Source organism: Sinohyriopsis cumingii, chromosome 1 (genome assembly GCF_028554795.1).
Source record: "Sinohyriopsis cumingii isolate HCF-2022 chromosome 1, ASM2855479v2, whole genome shotgun sequence".
NCBI lineage: Eukaryota > Metazoa > Mollusca > Bivalvia > Unionida > Unionidae > Sinohyriopsis > Sinohyriopsis cumingii.
This window is the reverse complement of record NC_142961.1, coordinates 48,244,745-48,266,431: the sequence shown is the minus strand read 5'-3', so window position 1 is coordinate 48,266,431 and position 21,687 is coordinate 48,244,745. Positions and strand designations below refer to the sequence as shown.

At 35.5% G+C, this 21,687-nt stretch overlaps 2 protein-coding genes across 2 annotated transcripts in view; one reads left to right on the top strand and one right to left on the bottom strand.

The window, feature by feature from the left end:
• Positions 1-13,116, bottom strand: part of LOC149806822 (mitochondrial fission regulator 1-like) — a 52,121-nt gene extending 39,005 nt beyond the window's left edge. The window contains exons 1-2 of the mRNA XM_089958150.1: positions 13,042-13,116; positions 5,166-5,256 (exon numbers count right to left, since the gene is read on the bottom strand). Of these exons, the coding sequence (XP_089814276.1) occupies positions 5,166-5,240 (75 nt within the window). The 5' untranslated portion in view covers positions 5,241-5,256; positions 13,042-13,116. The remainder of the gene's footprint in view (positions 1-5,165; positions 5,257-13,041) is intronic.
• Positions 13,117-13,173: 57 nt separating this feature from the next.
• Positions 13,174-21,687, top strand: part of LOC149806819 (armadillo repeat-containing protein 1-like) — a 56,470-nt gene continuing 47,956 nt past the window's right edge. Inside the window, exons 1-2 of the mRNA XM_089958141.1 lie at positions 13,174-13,244; positions 15,597-15,677. Of these exons, the coding sequence (XP_089814267.1) occupies positions 15,603-15,677 (75 nt within the window). The 5' untranslated portion in view covers positions 13,174-13,244; positions 15,597-15,602. The remainder of the gene's footprint in view (positions 13,245-15,596; positions 15,678-21,687) is intronic.

Below are 21,687 nucleotides of genomic sequence, written 5' to 3'. Positions count from 1 at the left end.
ATGTCGCGGTCAGATAAAAAAACAGGCTTTTGTTTGGTCCTATAAAGTTGGCCTCTCGTGGCGACTTAAATAAAAGCAATGAAATCTGATCAATTCTTGCATTTTCCAAAGTGATCAGTGATGACAACAAGTTTATTGTGCTGTGAAAGTTTCCTGTTTAACTTTATTTATATTTACGATGGCTACCAACAGTGTAAAATGCAGATTAAATTTACAGTCTCTGGAAACTAAATATCTGGCTGTTAAGGAAGTTGAGGGTAGAGGATCTCGCAAAGATGTCTCTGAAATTTTTTCTCTTAAACATAAAACCCTGTCAGGATGCATGAAAGCTGCTGAATCTAAAAAGAAAGACTATGCTGAAGGTAACTGCACTCCCCAAAGGAAGAAGCAGAAGACTGCTAAATTTGAAGACGTGGAGGAGGCCACAGCAAAATGGTTCAGTGAAACCCGCATTGCACATTCCATCTTATCCATAGATCATGATATGATCATCGAAAAAGCGAAATAATTTGCGTAAAAAACTTAGTGTGGAGAACTTCTCTGCAACAAGTGGGTGGCTTAGTCACTAAAGTTTGTCATAACATCGGATACAAAAGGATCTGTGGAAAAGCCAACTCAGCAGACACATCACAGCTTGAAGGATGGAAAGCCCAACTTAAAGATATATTGCAGAATTATAAGTCTGAGGATATATACAATGTGGACGAAACAGCTTTATTCTTTATGTGTACTCCAGACAAGACATACTGCATCAAAGGTCAACCACGTGTTGGTGGGAAACAGCCTAAAGACCGCTTCTCTGTTCTAGTCACATTGAACATGATTGGCAATGATAAAATGCCACTTCTAGTCATTGGCAAGTCTAAGAAGCCTCGCTGTTTTAAAAATGTGCACCATCTTTCTATGGATTTTTATGCGAACACAAAAGCTTTGATGACTTTGGACATTTTCACGTGTGGATGATCTCCAACAAGTCCAACTAATTTTTCTTCCACCCAATACCATGTCACTCATACAGTCGATGGATCAAGGAATCATCCAGAATCTAAAACTACATTATCTAAAACTTATCGCCCTCAAAAAGCTGGCTGCAATTGATCAGCAAAAAGAATTTAAGGAAGATTTGCTTGGGGCTCTGTACAACTTGAGGAAAGCTTGGGGATTAGTGAAGCCAGAGACCATACAGAACTGCTTTATGCAAGCTTTCTTTCTCGAAAACAAGGAATTTCATGGATTCTCCCCATCAGATATCCCACATAGTCTTGAAGAAGATGGCTTATATGAAGGTAATGGAATTCCAATGGATGAGTTTGTTCAGATGGCTATTGAAACAGATGACAAGGAACAATGCCGAGCAGCTCTAGCAGATGATGACATTAATGTTGCCGTAAAAATGGATTATGTTTCAGAAGACAGCATAATTGATACTGATGCTAATGATGAATCGGAAACACTACCTTTGCCATGTTTTTCATTGCATTGAGGCCTTTTCAATGTGCGATGGTTTGATTTTTTGCGCAATCAAACTGATCAGTAATACTGGAAGAAGCTCATGGTCACTTGGAAAAGTTGCAGTGTCTTCTCCAAAGAAAACAACTATCATGGCTCAAACAGAAGAAGCTTGCATGAAGTTCAGAAATGCATGTACTCTCGTTATCTCCCATGCCCACTTGTTGTGCTAACATTTAATTTTAATTAATTTAAATTTAAATTAAATTAAATTTTATTGTAATTTTATGCATTGATTATGCTATAAATAATAATCTCAATCACATGTACCATATTTACCGGGAGCCCCGAGTGGCCAAGTGGTCTAAAGCGCTCTCCGTCACAGACCACTGCCATCTCACCTCTCTCTGCGTAGGTCCGAGTCTCGGGCTCGGCCAATGTGGATATGTGAGAAAGCTTGCCAGTAGCTTCTCGTGGGTCGGTGGTTCTTTCCAGGGTTTTCCCAGGTTCTTCCTCCACCATTTATACTGGCCGCCATGTATAGCTTATCTTGTGCTGAAAAATGGCGTTAAACCCTATAACAACAACAACAACAACCGTATTTACCGCATATGTTGGGACACTGTATTTGTTGGGACACCATAAATTAATTTTAAAAGTAATTTTTTGTGCACTGTATGTTCTGGGACACATCGTTTTTTCGAGTCGTAAGTTGTGGGACACCTATTAAATCATTTGAAAATTACATGTCGGAAATTGCAATATAACTGAAATTTTATTTTTTAAATATGAAAGTGTACTTGAGATAACTCTTTAATCCACTGCAGCAGCATCTCATCAACACAACCCTTCTCCTGCACATGTATGGTCTATTATTTTGGTACATGAACACTTTTTTTAACTTTCTCATACTGTGAAAAATTGTTGGAGGCAACACACCACCTGAAGTGGAAACTGCAAGAACAAAAGGAAGATTTTTTTCAAATCTGCACTAGTCTTGCTAATTCTCACACTTTTGATGCTCATCTTATCGTCAGTCCATCCAGGAATGCGATCAAAGTACACTAGAGTTTCATCCATGTTAATGATGATATTGTCGGCGAAATGATCTGTTTCTCTTCTGGCCATCACGAATTCATCATGTGATTTTTCTCCAAATCTTCTGGATGATGTTGGGTCATCGATGTTCACGCACGAATCACTATATTGTGCAACTTTAAAAACTGTTCCATTGTTTTACTTTATTGTCAAACTTTTTGTGAATACTGTTGAAAAGGAACCAAAGTTAGCTTCCATATCTCGGCCGTCTTTGTATATTCAAAGCTAAAAAAATAAATCGGCACACTTAAAAGAATCCAGTAGTCGGCATCTGAGGTCAGCTTGCTTTGCAATAAAATAACCTTTGTATTGATATCCTTTAAACAATTTGGCTTCCGAGTCCAAAGTCGGCTTCCAACGTCTGCTTGCTTTGTAATAAAAATAACCTTTGTCTTTGATGCCCTGTCGGCAAGTTCAAAGAAGTTTACTGCTGGCTGCCAGTTGTGTTTATTTACCACCTGGGCTTATATGTGCTTGGCATCTTTAGTAATAATTAATACAAAGGAGCACTGATGTCTGCGGGTAAATATTACTGATTCTTATGTAACCCGCGCTGGCGAAAAGATTGTCACTTGCACTCAAGTGAATGTGTTTTAAAATAATGATTTTTATATGCGAGATACTGGCATACAGTATAGTTCACTTCTGGCCTTAACGAATTCATCACGATTTTATTTTCTCCAAATATTCTGGGTGACGCTGGGTCATCGACATCTGTGCACAAAGCACTATATTGTGTCACTTTTTAAAATTTGTTCCATTGTTTCAATTTATTTTCAAAATTCCAGTGAATACAGTTGAAAAGGAACCCAAGTATGCTTCCATATCTCGTCCGTCTTTGTATATTCAAAAATAAAATAAAAAAAAAAAATCGGCTCACTTCACAGAATCCATAGTCAACTTCCGATGTCGGCTTGCTTTGCAATAAAATAACCTTTGTATTGATATCCTTTACAAAATAAAGTAACTGGGGTCGGCTTCTGAGATCGCCTGCTTTGTAATAAAAATAACCTTTTGTCTTTGATGTCCTGTCGGTAGGTTCAAAGGAGTTAACTGCTTGCTTCCAGTCGTGTTTATTCACCACCAGGGCTTATATGTGCTTGGTATAGTAAGGATAATTATGTAACCCTAGCTGGTGAAAATACTGTCACTTGCACTCAAGTGAATGTGTTTTCAAATGATGATTATTTTTTTTTTGCGAGATATTGTCATACAGTAGACCTGGATATAATTCAATCTTGATTATTTTGCACCCAACACCGTGTCATGTGTGAATGGCGTCTTCAAGAAATCAGTTGACTATTTCCCTCTTGTATGCGATTTTGTTGGCTGCAGTTTTCAGTCGGATAACATGTTTAAACCTTTGAGTACAACCACACACAATTGTTTCTCAGTGTTCATGTCAATGAACAACATGGTGTGTGATATCGGACATAACTGATACACACTACAGTATGGAAGCCTACGCTACTTATACGGATTTCGTGGAAATATTTTATTCTTTAATGCTCATGTTGAAAAAAGGAATAAATGATAACAACACAAGGTTAGTTTCTTTCTTTTTATTATCAATTAAGCGTTTTATTTATCTATTTTATTGCGACATGCAGTTGGGGTGGGGTGGGACACAAATGCAATACAAATTTATTTCGTTTCTTAAGTCTTGAGACATATGACCAAAGTGAAAAAATGTTTCACCATAAGTTTTGGGGCAGGAAAAAAAAATTATTATTTTGTCGTGTCCCAATATATGCGGTAAATACGGATATGTATTTGTCATTAAAATCTTTTACTACTACATGTATTTATATTTTGACAGAATTCATAACTTGTTATCTCTGGGGCGTATTTTAAATGTATCCCACTTGAGCTGACATTGTTACAATATTGTACTGTAAGAATCATTTTCTTTTAATACCTTATTAGCATGTGTCAATGTATAAAATATTATGCCTTCATTAATCATATCAGCCACATATTTCTTGTTCGCTTTTATGTACTTTTCCCGATAACTGCTATAACTAAATACAAGTAATGTTTAAACCAACTTATTGACAGATTTTCATTTCCCTGTGAATAGTCCCAGTTCCTTGATAGCCTCAATAAGATGGGAACAGACTGACTGAAATCTAGGCCAATTTAAGTAATGTACTTCAAGCATGTAAATAACAACTATGCAACCATGTGCTAATGCCGACATTGAATATTGTAATGAATGTTTATCATATCAGGATGTTACAGATGCAATATTTTATTGCTGATTTTATTACATAAAGGTAACCAAAATGTAATTTGTCAATAAACAAGTGTATTTCACACTGGTTTTGTCTTCATGTACTCAAAATTTCCATTGTTTATTTTCTCCAAGTGTAAATGCTACTCACTGACAACAGGTCACCCCTTACTGATGAATTTAACTTTTATCTTTTTTTCATACCCCCACAACACTTATCTCGACATCCGCCTATGTCGACAATATTTCCTCGGGCCCGAGGATGTAGACATAAACAGGTAGGACTGTATTACGCTATGTGCCTTGGGTCTAGGGAATAAATACAGTGATGACTGGGAGGCAAAAACGAAACCTAGTGAACAAAGGTGAAAAGTATAAAATTTACCATGTGCTGCACATCAAATCCTAGGTAATCTACGAGCCTCAGTAACAACTGGATGAGATCATCAATAACATCCATCCTCAGGTTTTATAATCTGAAATAATAATAATAATAATAATAATAATAATAATATTAGTAGTAATATTATTATTATTACTGGGGCCCCGAGTGGCCGAGTGGTCTAAAGCGCTCACCGTTCCGGATCACTGCCATCTCACCTCTGTCTGCGTATGTTCGAGTCCAAGGCTCGGCTAGCGTGGGTACGTGGGAAAGCCTGCCAGTAGCTACTCGTGGGTCGGTGGTTCTTTCCTGGGTTTTCCAGGGTTCTTCCTCCACCAGTTATACTGGCCGCCATATATGGCCTATCTTGTGCTGAAAAATGGCGTTAAACCCTAGAACAACAACAAAATTATTATTACTGTATTATTGTTATTAGAAGATGATAAGTAAAACTGCCAAAGTATGAAATGAAAATAAATTTGAATAAACATACATGCTGAAACTCTTATGATTTAAAGAATTTCTGAACCAATTAATAAGACTAGTACTGTAGTGAATAATTTCTGTTTTCCTTGGCAATAATATAAATGACAAATATATTAGATGAACTTCAATACCAAGCCATCAAAATATTATCAACTTTCTGGAAATAGCTGTCTTTATGATTTGGAGCAATTTTAACCAAACAAAGAAATTTAATTTTTTTAGTAGTCTAATTTCATAATATTTAAGTACAATTAGTAGTATGGCTGTCTCAAATATAGGTTACATGTGAAAACTGACAACCGCTTCCACAGTAGAAGTTATCTTTACATACATTTATTGAGTGAAATTATCAACCCAATGTAGCTGAAAATTTATGATTTATTTTTTATCATATCTACACTTAGTTCTTGTTTGATAACAGCAGATCAAAAAGTCTGGCTTAATAACAGCCAATAACATCAGAAGTGGTCAAAAATGTGTCAGCAGAGGTGCACTAGCTAATTTTTCAACAGACTGCTTACTGCTGCTATAGCTGAGCCATTTCATCAATACTGCTGATATTCTCACAAGCAACATAAACAAGCTCTGCACTGATGAATGGTGAAGAACTCACCCCATGGAGAACTCATCCCAGGTGTCAAAAAAGTCACCCCAAAGATCAAAGATATTAATTTGGGTATGTCACCCCATGGTGGTTACCACTTTATTACATCACCTATTAAATTATTCCATTACCTAATTGAGATTATAATTCATGGTGATTAACATTCAAACTGAAATGCGAATATATCCCTTCCCTTTTTTCTAAGGCACTCTATGTTGGAACATTATTACCGGTCACTGTGGAATTGCAGTTTGTTATTGTTGATGCTGTTTAGCATTTTCACCATAATCATCTGTGTGGTGTCCATGACGGTAAATAAGTAAGTTCAGTCCCATTTATTACATCATATATCAGACTATTGTATAGTTTCCTAACTTCCCTCAAATTTTGTCTCCATCCATCAAAAACAGACCCGTCATTTTGTAACCATTTATTTTAAATTAACCGTTATTTTCAATAGAATTTAATCTTTGCTGCTTATGTTAGTAATATCTAAATTATAACATCAAATAACATTAACCCCTGGAGGTTTTTTTCATTTTCATCTGAAAATAGAGTAGGAAACACTTTTTGAAAGCTATTTCTGAATACATCCTAAAACACCAACTTCCAGGTGATCTTCCAATAACATACTGCCGAGTTGTGTTAGAAACATCATTTTTCATTGGCTATTTGGCTTGCGCATGAGCAGAAGGGTAAAAGTTGGAGGTTTATTTGTGTTTTTTTTCATAATGGACCCATTATTTTTGTATCGAGACCACTCTTTATTCCAAATTCCGATCTTATCCTACTTTTTGCAAAGGTTCATCTGTCTGTTTGCAGTTCATATTGGTCTGCCTTAGCTCTGAGACCAAAAAGTCTAAAATCCGGACACAAAATCGGATTTCGACCACAGGCAAATTTTGGGTAGAAAAAAAAAAAAAAAAAACGGGTGAAAAAAATGAGATTTTTCCCTCTGTATTTTGTAGTAAAACTAGAAATTCCAGATTATTTAGTATCATTGTAGAGCTACATCTGTCTACCTTTCTACAATACCACCCACTTTAGTGTATAATACATGACCTTGATGCTACAGAGCTTGGCAGTAGGCTACTACCTCCTGCCACATAAACTCTTCACCAGGGGTTAATATGTTAATCAAAACAAACCCAGGTTAGAATAACTGAAATACACAGGGATTATCTGAAGGCTTCACTCCATCTGCTTGTCCACACACTTCACTGATGTGCAGCAGCATCTCCCCCATATAGACCTTTCCTGTAGACAGTGCTTACATAGTTATCTCCTCCTAGCCAATAGGTGTCAGCAATAGCATCAACCATTAAGGTGCTGAGTAAACCTGATTACTGAGCATGCAAACTTTGTACTTTTGACTAGTTATGATAACAGATCTCTTAACCATTACACACTTATTTAAAATTACTTAATAATTCATCTCATGTAACTAACACAACCAAAACAATCCAAATGTCATTTAAAAGCAGATTCGTAATGCACAAATTGATCAATCTTATGTATTGGTTTGCTTCTCAGAGAAGGTGTCTTTTACAGGAAGGGGTGATATTGATAAGAATTTTAAATTTCAGCATGGTTTGTTTCTTTAATTACTGAGTAAACAAGGTTACAGGATATGCATGATAGAAGCAAATATCTTGTCTCTCATTATCAAATTATATTGTTCGCAGGAAGGGGTGGTTTTTGACAAGAATTTAGCCGGTAAAAAGGTATTATTGTATAAGTACTAGATTTAATAGGACCAATAAATAATCAGTGTATCCCCCAGGGGGGTAAAACTGAGGGTAAAAGAAAGCCCTTGGTGTCAGAACTGGGGGTCAAATAAAAAATGTGGGGGTCAAAAATGTACTGACAAATGTTCCTCTTACTCATATTTTTTTAAACTTGAAATAGGATAATGCAACTTGCACAGCATACTCTCTCTCTCTCCCTCTCTCTCTCTCTAAACATACAAATAAACCAACATGCACAATTAACAAACAAATGAATTGTCCATTCAAAAAATCATTTTATTAGTTCATTTTTCTTTTAAAATCGTACTTTTAACAGTCTCTTTATAATCTTTTTGAAGCAATATTATAGACCAACACAATACATACAAGCCAATACAAAAAGCCTAATAAATCTTTTGTAACCAGATGGCAGTTGATTTACTACCTGTCATAAAATGTGTACTATCATCAGTTTCATTGTACTTCATCTTAGAACAAATTTATCCAAAAATCAAGGAGGCTTAATGATTCATCTTGTTTCTAATAAGTTACACTTGAACTTTAAGATCTCTATTTTATTGCAGCTAAGTTAAAAACCAACAAAATCTGCATTGACCCCCTTACTTTGAAATCCAAATAAACGCATTTTTCTCGTCAAGTTTATTGATTTCTTTGTTGTGAAAGAATGTCTTGGGTTAGAATGTGTTCTCCAGATACCTTGTGGCAAATAAAGGCAGATTTTTAAAAATTCTTAAACCCTGTCATGAAAGGATTATTAACTTTTGCAGTCCTTGCAATGATGCGATCATAAGTCACACCGGTAATCCTAATGGATGTGCCGTATTCCAGTCAAGGGAATTATTTTTTCCATTTTTCGTTAAAGTTAGATCCACAGTTACTCTTTTGTGTTCTGCTTCTTTTACTTCTTTGCTAATGATTCTTAGTGCAAGACGTTTTAATCTGGAGGTCACTTTCTAGTGCAACAAGCATCGAGGTTAAACATAAGGGCGACATTTTGCTAAGCTCGATGGAAATCACTGGAGAGCTCGCGAGAGTAGGGAAACTACTCCGTCATAACATTGCCTGTGCTAGTCTGGTTCCTTATTTCATATGCGCCCTGCATTGCACTCCGCTTTACAAATAGAGGAGCATAATGCAGGCAGTAAACAAACCTCCTGATCACATGCAAATCCTTTGCGTTAAAAAAACGCACGACAAAAAATGTGTATGTCAATTTTCTCCAGCGTGCGTCCCTGGTGCACAAATGTGCTTAAAGAGAAACACTGAAATCATGGTCCTAATTTGTGCACTAAAAAGAATTTAAAAAATTACATAAGTCATATTGTAACTTGTTGACCTTCTCTTTTTTATAACTCCAATAAAAATAATTGTGACAATTTAATCGCCGACTTTTTATCCTACACGTTTCATAACTGTAAAAATCAGAATTGTGACTTCTTGTCCTTTGACCTTCAGTCTTAAAATCAGGTAACTAAGTCACTATCTCCTCTCTCCCACTCATTGCACCAAGATGTCAAGATGTTCCCGACTCCTAGTGGTTAGAGCGTCTGCCTCGGATGCCGAAGGTCGTGGGTTCGATCCCTGGCCGAGTCATACCAAAGACTTACAAAAATGGTACTAACGGCTGCCTCGCTTGACACTCAGCATTAAGAGGTTAGTGTTCGGACTAGTTGGCCTGGTGTCAGGATAATGAGACTGGGTGGGACATCATGCTACATGTCTGTGGCATGATGCTCTAGTGCTAGACATCACTTTAAACTGCCACACTGCAGACATCGTAGCAATATGACTGAAAAACTGTTAAAGCTATGTTAAAAATCGAAATCACACACACACACACACTTTATTGGAAAGACCATAACTGACTGATGACTGTAATATCTGGTGCATGTGGCAAAACTATTCGGCATTTGTCATTCGCAAATATGTTTCATCATTTCATTTTTTTTTATCCAAAAGCAGCTCTTATGATCATTCAGTGATTAGATTGTTTTTTTAAAACAACTGATCATGTCTGAAATTTAAGGACCAGACTCGAGTTGGTCCACTAAAATGGGAATAACTGGGAAGAAGACTTAATCAGCATTGCCCAGGTATTATATTTTATTAACTTTCTGATCATGCTAATCGTTTGTAATTTGGAATTACTTTTATCCATTTTACTATACAACATCACTTATCTACACAAATAAGCTTTTCTGGTGACATGACTGCTTGAGATAATTGCTGGTATTCAGAATCAACACATGGGAAATAATCGTCTCTCAGGCAAACCACAGAGAAACAGTACCTTAATGGCAGATAGTCACATGCTACAAATATGGCTGTGTGCATGAAAACAAAAATAGAAAGGTCTATACTATGTTAAACGCTTAGTGAGGTGTTAAAACCGGATAAAGCCGTAATTAACTTTTATAAGTTATTAATTGAAATAAAATATACAATGCATTCTGTTCGAAATAACACTAATTCTGGACACACTGAATACTACCCGTGTTTTCACAACACAACGATATGTCAGCCTATTCTGTATATGTCTTTGAAAAGTGTTCAATTCACTGAGCTATGAAAATGAAATACAACATTACTTTAGACTCATTCTGTCAGCATTTTAAATGAAGAACTAGATCAGGTTTATAGCTCTTTTGAGAAAATTCATTGTAACCCAATGTCACTAAATGGCAAGAGACGCAAAGCAAGCTAAACCATTTTTTTTAAATCAGAAAAGTTCAAAATTTAATAAATTTAATACCTTAATAAGTTGAAGAAAAACAACAATGAATAGTAGGTAGTGTGTTTATGTCCCATTTATGGAGAAAAAAATGTTTTGCAAAATTTGAATTTCTTGACAATCTCGCTTAAGCAGCAAGCTGACAAGTTAATAAGCAGACAGACCATAAAGAGGGCATGGGACAACTGCTTGTAAAATTATAAACTTGGATTAAGATCCAGATTGTTTTCAGGTAAACATTTCTATCTTTCAAATAATTCATTTATCTTGATTCTAAAATGTAATTATTAAATAGGTTTTTCTGAGTTACAAGTTCAAGAAGGTCCTAGGGTGGGTCTACATGTTGACAGTGAGAAATATTTTCATACTCATTTAGAATAGAAATGTGGGATATTTTTTTTTACATTTTATGAATATTTACCAACCTAGATTAAACAACGATCCTCTTTCTTTATACAAATAGGATTTTCAACAAAAAAACAACACATTATCCAATGTTTACAGAAATTATGTATCGGTGAAGAGAAAAGTTTAATATATGTGTTTAAATTTTTTTTTTTTTTGTTATAGGTGTTGTCTAATGTAAAGAGCTTAGAGCTTCTAAAGATTAGGCACTACTGTCCTCATTATTATTATTATTATAATATATACCACAATGACAGCCAATTCTGTGCATCAAGTAATTCTGTCCAACGATATGTCATTTCTGTAAACATTGGATCACGCTTTATTTTGGGTCAAAAATCCATTTTGTATCAAGAAAGAATGATCATATTTTAATTTTTAAAAATTATAATAATTCTACCAAAATATCCCACATTTCGACTCAAAATGCATATGAAAATGTGATCTCTACATGTCAACACGAAAACACACTGAATGACCTTCTTGAACCTGTAACCCAGAAAATCCTATTTACTATGTATCTTTTAGAATCATACAAATAAATACATTATTTAAAATATGGAAATGTATACCTTAAAAAATTTCTGCATCTTAATCCAAGTTTCCAATTGTGCAAGAAGTTGTCCCTCGCATACAAAATTGTCTGCTACCCAATGCATCAACATGAAAAATAATAACAAAACCAATCATAGTACTGTGTAACAGTTTAATAATTGTCAGGCCATTGAAAGATAATCTTTTTTTAAATGCCTATCTCTTAGGACATGGAAAAATTATTGTTTCATGTCCCAAGATTTACAGCCATTACAGTAGTCAACAAAAAGACCTAAAAACTTTCAAGTTTAGACACTGGCCTGTGGATAAGCCAACCGCCCTTCTTCCAGGCCTTTATTTTTTCCTAAATTATTCGGCATATATGCGAGTATATACAGTACCTGCATGAAATCAATATATGATTTATTTGTCAGAAATTGCAATCATAGCATTCGTTATGACTTCAATCAACAGAAAGGCGAGATGAAAGTAAATCGTTGCTGAAATTTGACCTGGATCTGGCCAATTTAATCCTGAGTCACAAGACTATAAAAGTCTTGCAACCAACATGTCAATGATAAGTATATCTTGATGAAAGGTTGTTCAAGTTTGCTGTTCCGGCTAGTAAGCGGCTACCCCATGCCGACACCAAACTGTATCAGCGAATACTAACTTTTCGATAGGGAATGGACTCTGACCCTACACCCCAACATAAATGTCCAAATATCAAAATGGGGTGACAAGGGTGGGAGGAAATGCGTACTATTATAAACCTAACCTAAATTCTCGACTGAACTACTGACAGAAACAGTCCAAAGTAATGTATTTCAATTCTATAGCCCAATGGATAAATATTACATATTTTCAAAGCTGTGCGCAGAATAGGCCGACATATCACGAGTCATGAAAACACGGGGGTGGTATCCCGTGTGTCCAAAATCATTACTATTTTGAACAGAATATTCTGGTGACAATGGTCTCTTATCAAATGGTAAGCACTACATTATTTTATTTTCGTCAATCTGTCAAATTCGGTATACGTTTTACTTCAATATTGGAGACGGAAATCTTACCTGCGCAGACATGCTCGACATCATTGCGTGTGTGTGTGTGTGTATATAATAATAATAATAATAATCTAGGGCGACTTCTCCAACCACAATGGGGCGATTTCTCCAAATACGTTGGGGCGAGTTCCCCATGTACCTGCGCCGACATCTATCGATAATCAAGTGTACTAAGAGCCCTTTAAATTAAATGGTTGTTTAAAACATCTTAAGTTAAAATTCTTATAATTATAAAAATCCATTGCTTTGACTATACTCATACAACAATATATTTACGGATATACGGTTGCTTTCGCATAAAAACCTTTAAATCATTCCTGTTTTCATAAAGTCTGTTCTAGCCGCCATTGATTTTAAACCAACATCCGGTTGGAACTTCTTCGTTTATTGATTGGCCAATAGAATTTGATATCTCAAAGTTATATCCAATGAAAGACTACGTTGAAATTATGCACATTTCGGTGGCAAGTTTGATTCAGGAGTGTTCATGCTAAACTGACAAAATCGGTAAATGTATTCAAATATGTGATCCTTATGAGACAAAATTATTTGTCGGAGCAAGTTTATATTATTTAAAGTCCGTTTATAGTTGTGCATTTTATAATACACAAATTTAAAGAGACAGGCATGTTGTTCAAAGTCCATCAGATGGGGTTGGGGTGGTAATGTTATAAACATGGCGAGAAGTACTGAGTAATCACCTTTCCATTTGCGGTCTCAGTTTTAAGTTTTTGAAGTTGCATATTTTCTATATCAGTTTTTGCATTTAAGTGAAAGGAATAGCTTCGCTTTAATTCTTGTGTTGCCCTTAACTCTGGTTAAAAAATATATACAGTAGCCTGAGTAGGTATAACTTGAATAACAATTTGTAACACCGATAAGAGCTAGCATTGGTACCATTAAGACATTATAGACACGTGCCGACGTCATAACGTGAAGACTAAATGGTAATAGAATGCTAAATAAAACCCCACTTAATGCAACATCTGTCAACAAAAGTCGATCATAACATAATGTGGAAGAACTAAGTTGGTGAAATGTATGGTATGTTAAAAATAAACATAATTGGTCTTCAGTGCTCATTAGAAAATCACTAAATCAGTAAGAATTTTCACATTTCTAAAACAATTGGAAATCGTTATAAAAACCTGCGAAATCATAATGGAAAAATATTACAAAATTACATGTAAATGCCACATAATGAACATTTACAATGTTTTAATCAAACTTTCCAGTTTAATCAGTTTATGTGAAAAGACTGATTCTATTTATTAAACAAATATTCAGCTTTAATTATTTTGCTTCCTACTGAAAATGCAAATTTTACGCAGGGAATCATCATTTTCCAGTGTCTGTAATACTGTTAAATGGCAGCATATAGTCTATGTAATTATGTGGATATGACTGTCGTATTTTTTATTATTACTGCTTTATTTTGCACTACAGAATGTTTTTAGAATGTGATGATGTTTGCTTTTAGTTTTAGTTACCAATATGTCCAAGTCAGTTGTCTTATATTTAGCGCAAGCTGTGGAACAGACATGGACACACAATCACACATACATTCCTAGTTATTGATGATGAAGCAGATGGAAAACAGTTATAAAAAATATTTTGCAAAAAGTGGCTAACAAATGAAATTTGCTGTTTGGAAGGTCAAATTACAAGAAAAGTAAAAGCTATATAATAGCATTGTAAGTTTTGTATATTCCCCACCCCATAAACAATATATCCACCAAATCTTGTGTCCCATGCAACGTTTGGGTGTGTTAATTTGACCATTACTTCTAATGCAAATAATTATTTGTCACATAACTTTTTGGTGTACCTCATTGGGGGAAAAGAGGAAACATTGTGTCTAGGTCACTTGATTCAAGGCACAATGCTGTGAAATTGTGTTGTTGAATCCATGTCTGTGGAAAGACAGACTTCAGGTATTGGGCAAAACTGGCTCAGTTAGATGCACAAATCACAAATCAAATAAGGAAAAAAAAAGTGCTAGGGTTGGCAACGAAAAACCAGAATGACAGGCCGACCAGAAACTGTGCTTTTGCCTAAGGCAGAGCATATTCCAGTGTCTTTCTGTTCAGCTGCTGCCAGTTTTATTCCTGTACAACTCAAGTTGTCCAACATCTACAGTTACCAAAATAAACTTAAACTTTATTGTAAGGTAGAAATCATATTGGTTTCTTGATAGACTGGTCAGTGTCATTGAATACAAGAATAAAATGGTTTCTGCACAATAACTCAAGTTGTTCACCATGTACAGTTATCAGACTGGATAGCTTTCAAATTGGTAAGGAAGAAAGCAGTTGATTTTGGGGTCTAAAAGTGAAGGTCACTGATTGATGAAAGATTTCCACAAAACAACTTGAGTTATCCACCATATGCAGTTACCAAACTTTGTGATTGTCATCCATTTGGTGGTGCTGTTTCTAATGTCAAGGTGTGAAAAAATACAAGCAGTCCTTAGAATAACATTATTTCTGCAATACATACCTTGCTCAACTTTGGTTATCTTGCACTTCATGTAGGGGAGGGGTGTATTGATTTGGAAGTTCAGAGGTCAAGATTACTTCAACAGAAAGCAAACAAGTGGTTTCTGCACAATAACATTAATTATAACAGACCTGAACTAAATATTATAGGTGGTTTGCACTTGGAGTAAGGAAGAAGCCTGTTGATTTTGGGGTCAAAGATCAAGGTCTCATTGAGTGAAGGGAGTGACATCTTTCTGCTATAAAAATTAAGTTATCAACATAGAGGATTATTAAATAATGTGGCAGTTGTGTAATCCTGCTTATGGTACACTTGTTTTGCTTGGGAATACGAAAGTCATAAAGTATGTTTGTGTTGCAGGTAGCCATGGTTTCCTTTGATGCTATCCTGGCCATGAAGAAGATGGCTAGTGACCCCATTAAAAGAAAAGCTTTAATAAAGGTATCAAGTCTTTTATCACTTTTCTGGCATTGACAGTGTTAGCATCATGAAACTTGTTCTACATCGGTTACCATATTCAGCTAAAAACATTGATATGCTAAGTTTTTTATGCAAGCAAAGCTGCTTCATAATAGATCTATTCACAAGAAAAATGATGCAGTCTTTCAAACTCTTGTCTTGTTTCTCTTGCAGAAAATAGTGAAAAAGGTGCAAAAGATTGATCACTGTTTTTTTTTTTGGTCCATCTAATATGACATTTCCAGGGTCTGGGAGGCACAGCCATAGTGTGCTTGCTATTCATTGTAGTAGTAGTGTTTGAATCCCAGTCCTGTCACATGGAAGGATGTCTTCACAATTTGACACTCTTAGGTTTCCAATAGTTTTCTCTGTTTCTTATCGTTCATTCCAGGAAAAGAACCCCAACCAAGCTATATTAAAAAATGAAGCAGGGGACAAGTGGTCTAAAGCGCTTATCATTATGGATCACTGCCATCTGCGTCGGTTTGAGTCTTGGGTTCAGTAAATGTGGGTACATGAGAAAGCTTGCCAGTAACTTCTCATGGGTCAGTGGTTCTTTCCTGGGTTCTTCCTCCACCATTTATACTGGCTGCCATTTATAGCCGTTCTTGTGCTGAAAAACGGCATTAAACCCTACTACAACAACATTAAAAAAACTAGATTGTTAAAAACAAGTGGTCACAAATAAGCTTGTCTGTTTTCTTATTTGAATAGGAAACCCAGAACAGAGATATTATTATCAGCCTCTCTTGCTTTGGGATTTGCTTGCCCCATGCTTGAGTAGCAGTCCCCCTCCCCCCATAGTTTTTGTATCCCCTTTATGTTCTTTCGGAAATAAATGCAACACTGCTTGCTGAAGATGTCATCCTCATTTCCTATCCATAATCATCTACTGTGCATTCTGATTGGTACTCAAGCTAATTAAAATCAGCAGGACATTTCTGCCAGCTAATGAAATTAATTGTCTTATGCTTCTTCGGCAATGATTGCACTGTATTCAGTATGCACTCTAAAATTAATGATCTGTTATCTCTCTATGCTGGGGGTTTATGCATTTAGATAAAATGAAAGGCTAATGGCAAACGATGAAATGTACTCATCCTCATACCAACATCTGAGCTGCATAAAGTTAAACTTGAGCTGTTAACATGAAAGGTAAACTTGAGCAGCTGCAATGGCTTGCCATGACAAATCTCCATGCTTTTTATTGAATATACAATCCACCCCCACCCCTCTATACTATTTGCCCCAACCCCCCAACTAGTGACCCAGAGGTAATAATCCATAATTCCATCATATACATAATTGGTCCTCCTGCTATGAATTCATAAGTAAAGTTTGGCCAGAATATACTCGATAATATCATTATTATTAAGATTTTTATACATCTTGATGTTCTATCTCTGTTCATGAGTCCCCAGTGGTGGGAGTCATGAAGGACACTTTTGATGCAGATGGTTACTACATGGGCAAGATAACTACAGATTTTTTTTTAATATGCATATCTTATGGTAGAGATTTGTGCTAAATACAGTAGTCCCCCTCTTGAACGGTCCCCCTGACCAGCGGCCACCCACTCCTTACGGCCAGAATCCGTTGGCACCGACAAGTTTGTGTTCAAAAGTACCCCTCACGAAAGGCCACCTGGCTAACGCAACCAGCAGCCAGCATATTAGTGCAATAATATAAAATTTACCCCTCACAAGCGGCCGCATTTTATTTTAATATGTATCCAGAACCAGTATTTTATTCATAACATGTGTTAAGTAATCCGATTTTTGTTTCCCTATGTCAGGTTTTCGTCACTGAAAGAAGTGTTGACTAAAGTACATGTACCACTAAGGTTAATATTATATCATTTACGCCTCACGAGAAGCCACATTTATTCCATAAAGCCGAGAAAGACTCAAATTTTAATCCATACAAAAGGGTAAGTACATGTAATCCAATTAACCTTACTGCTGTGTTATCATAACATGTCCGGTTTAGTCACTCTGATAATTGTTAAGATTACAATTATTGAACAGTAGTAACAGCTGAGAAGTGGCAACATCGATGTACAATACACAAATCAGCAGGAAAATGGTTTGATAGCCTTTATGGCTTCCCTTTAGTAAGATGTTGAGCTTGTTCACTTTGATAATTAGTGGCTATTACTACTGACAATAATTGTCAAAATTACAAATCCTAACGGCCACGAGGTCAAATCTGCGTGATTTTAATGGTACATATCGAAGCCATTTTTGCTTCTCTCACTTACTGTAAAGAAATGTATAAAAACATTAGGGTACCAGACTGCGACTAACGTATCACATGACAAGATCACTTTCTTTAAAAACACAATGGCAATTTCTTTAGATGCATAACAAAATTGTTTCATCAGTATTGTAGTTGGCAACATAATTAAATTACTGCAAAAAGATCAACATGTCATCGAGGAAAAGAAAAATTCTCAGTTTAGAAGAGAAAGTCAAAGTAATTAAACTGACCGAGAGGTGGGGGGGGGTCGAGAATCCTTGCAGAAAACGAATGTTGGAGAGACTCAGATAAACAATATCGTGAAAGATAAGGAAACAATTCTGCAGAAGTGGGAAGGTGAAATGGACAGAGAAAGGAAGATTGTTTGAGCTAGGAGATGTTTGTATCCTGATTTGAATCACAAGAAAAAGCAACAATTTTGTCAGTTGAATTGGGATATGACAACTTTACCGCAAGTAACGGATGGTTGCACATATTTCAAGTGCGACACAATATTAAGTGTTCTGCCCTTAGTGAAGAATCAGCTGATGTTAATAATTTAATTGTCGAAGATTGGAACAAAAGACTAAACGATAGATGCAGGGGATATGACAGCAAGGATATTTTTAACTGTGATGAGACTGGATTGTTTTTTAGACTGTTACCAACAAAGTGACAGATGATGTGATCTGTAACATTCTTTTGAAAATGATGAAATAATTTGTTTCACAACATGCATGTGATTTTTTAATGAAAATATTAAACGTTTTAGAATTAAATGTACTTGTGACTTTCTTCATGTATTTACTATTCGCATTGTCATCCCCCTCTAGAAAGGCCACCCTCATTATAAGGCCACTTTCCTGCTGCAAAATAGGGGTGGCCTTATAAGAGAGGTCTACTTTATATAAATAAGCCAGATCACTTAATAGACTAGTTCAAGAATTTAATTGTAGAGTGCCATTATTTGTACAATGTTTTATCCAGGCTGTACCCTTGTGGGATTTCCAGATCCCACGAAAAAGGAGATTTAATCCACATAAAGTGATGCAAAAAATGAGCAAGGCACATTTTTTTATATAACTTTTATCTGAATCAGATGCACCAACCAATCATTAAATGTCTGAATTATTATTTTTATGTAAGGGAACAAAATCGATCCAGTGATCTTGTTTTATTGAGCTTGTTTCTATGGTCAGATTATTATTCCCTATTCTTATATATGACAAAGCTTCGGATTACCGCTGAATGTATGCTGAGACTGTACGAACTTGTAACAATCACACGATGGAGATGTTGACCACTTTATCATAGATAATTGTTAATCTAGTTTAGCTCATTTGAAATGATAGCAAAAATAATAAACCTCATACTCGTTTCAACACTTTATATCGTACAAGTTATTCCATTTAATAAGAATATATGTCAATAGTCATGGCTGCTTTATTACTTTGTAGGCCTTCCACTGGAAAATATAAAAGCTTACATTCACATATTAACTTGATGTAATGCTGATGACCATTGGTTTTGTCTTCAATTATCAAAGTCTTTAATTGATTAATTATGCCAACTGTACAGGTAAAACAAAAACTTGTTTGCATACCAACTTTGGCGTTTGGTAGGGTTGGGGTGGGGTGCTCCCAATATATTATTTAAATTACTATGGAAGTCCCACCCAGGCTCGATTTTGTATGAAGTTAAATTAGTGATAGAGAGGATTAAAACTCTGAGCCCCCACCCAGCAATGCCTACAGTTCAGTTATTGAGAACACAAAGGTAAAATTCAAAGAAATAACAATTTAATACAATTCAATATTCAAATGATAATAATTTCCCAATCATTCTTCTTCCTCTTGACCAAGTGATAGTCTATTGCATCTTGTGATTTATAGTGTGAGATTGCTTTTCCACCTGTCCTTGTTTTCTACTCATCTGTGTCTCTCCTATCCCACCGATTCCTTCTCTTCTTCCGACTTCCCTCCTAACTCCTTCTTGACTGCTCGTTCTCCAATTTCTAGCCTTCGATTCAAAATCGACTTATCCACTAGTCTCTGTTCCGTCTCTCTCCTAGAGACTCGGGACTAAACCACACCGGAATTCTGTCCCCTTAAAGCTTTCTGTGAAAACACATGGACGTTAGCATATTTCCTTAGCCATCTCGTCAAACACTAAACCAACAATCAATCATCAGATAAAGGCTATTACATTTTTCGGTCACACATTCATGCACATTGAAATACCCATATGCTCTTGTATGGTAAACGTCATAATAAAAGCATGGTATCAACTACTTATCATACAGACATCAATAAATTGCATCACATCCGTATATATATATTCTTAATCTCATTATACTGAACAATAGCACAGCAATCAGATGCATCTCTACATTGCACTCCCACAAGTGTACACAAATATTCAAATATCCATATTAACTAATTTTACACACTGCAATCATTTTCCAAAGTTACAATTCAATTCAACAGTTGCAAAATCTAGAATATCACATGAATAAATGCACTAATTTACTACGAATTAACCAAATAGCAAATTACAATATTAATTCTAACTATGAGCTAGCAATCTACATTATTCTTTACATAATCATAGCTCATTTCTCAAATACGCATGTAAATTAAACACTACAAAGGTAATTCTACATACTAACGATTCTAGTAATGAAGTATACATAATGTGCATAATTAAAATTACAATGCCTTAATATTCTGCAACAATCGAGCAAAACACTCACTGACCTTTACAAAGCTTTGTCTTTCCTTAGAAGTTTTCCCGCCAGTTCACAAGTGGCTTCCTGGAGTTATTGCTACAACTTCTCATCACGATGTTTCACAAAGACTGGGGTTTCTAGTCTCAAGTACTCAGTTAAATTCAGGTTGAAATGGTCACCACACCCTCTCTCAATTCCGATTGGTTATCAATTCTACCCTGTTCTATTCAACTTAGGAGACAATGCTCTGGCCGTCTGTCAATGTGGCGAGATTTACAATGCCAATAAGGGTCCTTTGTTCTTGAACAAAGCTTTCAACATCCACATGTGATTTTTGACACCCAAAAGCTGGGCTTTCGTAACAGTTAGGAACAGGACCACTATAGCCGCGGGTCTAACATATATACATAGCTTCTAACCAATTCCTTTGTTCTGGACTTCGTAATTGCGGGCAGGCAACGTGACACCAACTGTAATTTTTATTTTCTGCCAGCTATTTAAAAATATTTTAATGGCATCTCAAAATATTTAATGCTATCTAAAATGTTTACAGTTATTACAAATTTTGTCCAATCACTTTAATTTTACAGAAAAATGTATTAATAGCTCTATAGTATTCCTTCCACTTCTTGTGCATGAAGTAATATTAGGAGCTGCTTTTTTAGATAAAACAATAAGGAAGATCAGACATTGTATAAAATCTAACAAAAAATTTGGTTATATTGCATATACCATATAAACCCTAATGTATTTTTAGGATTTGTGAACTGAATAAAATTTTACTTGAAAAGAGACTGTTTTTGATTGATTAAATTAATTCAAATAGAGTTCTGATCGATCATTGACAATTTTGAAACCTGATTTTTGACAAGTGTACTTAATTTATAATGACCCAAAATGTTCTCTCATTCCAATTGTGGTGTAGCCCAAACAATCAGGACAAATTCTGGACCATGAGCTAACTTTCCTTCTGGATATTAGACACCTCAGGGACAAATGGTATATAAAAAGACCCAGGATTGAATT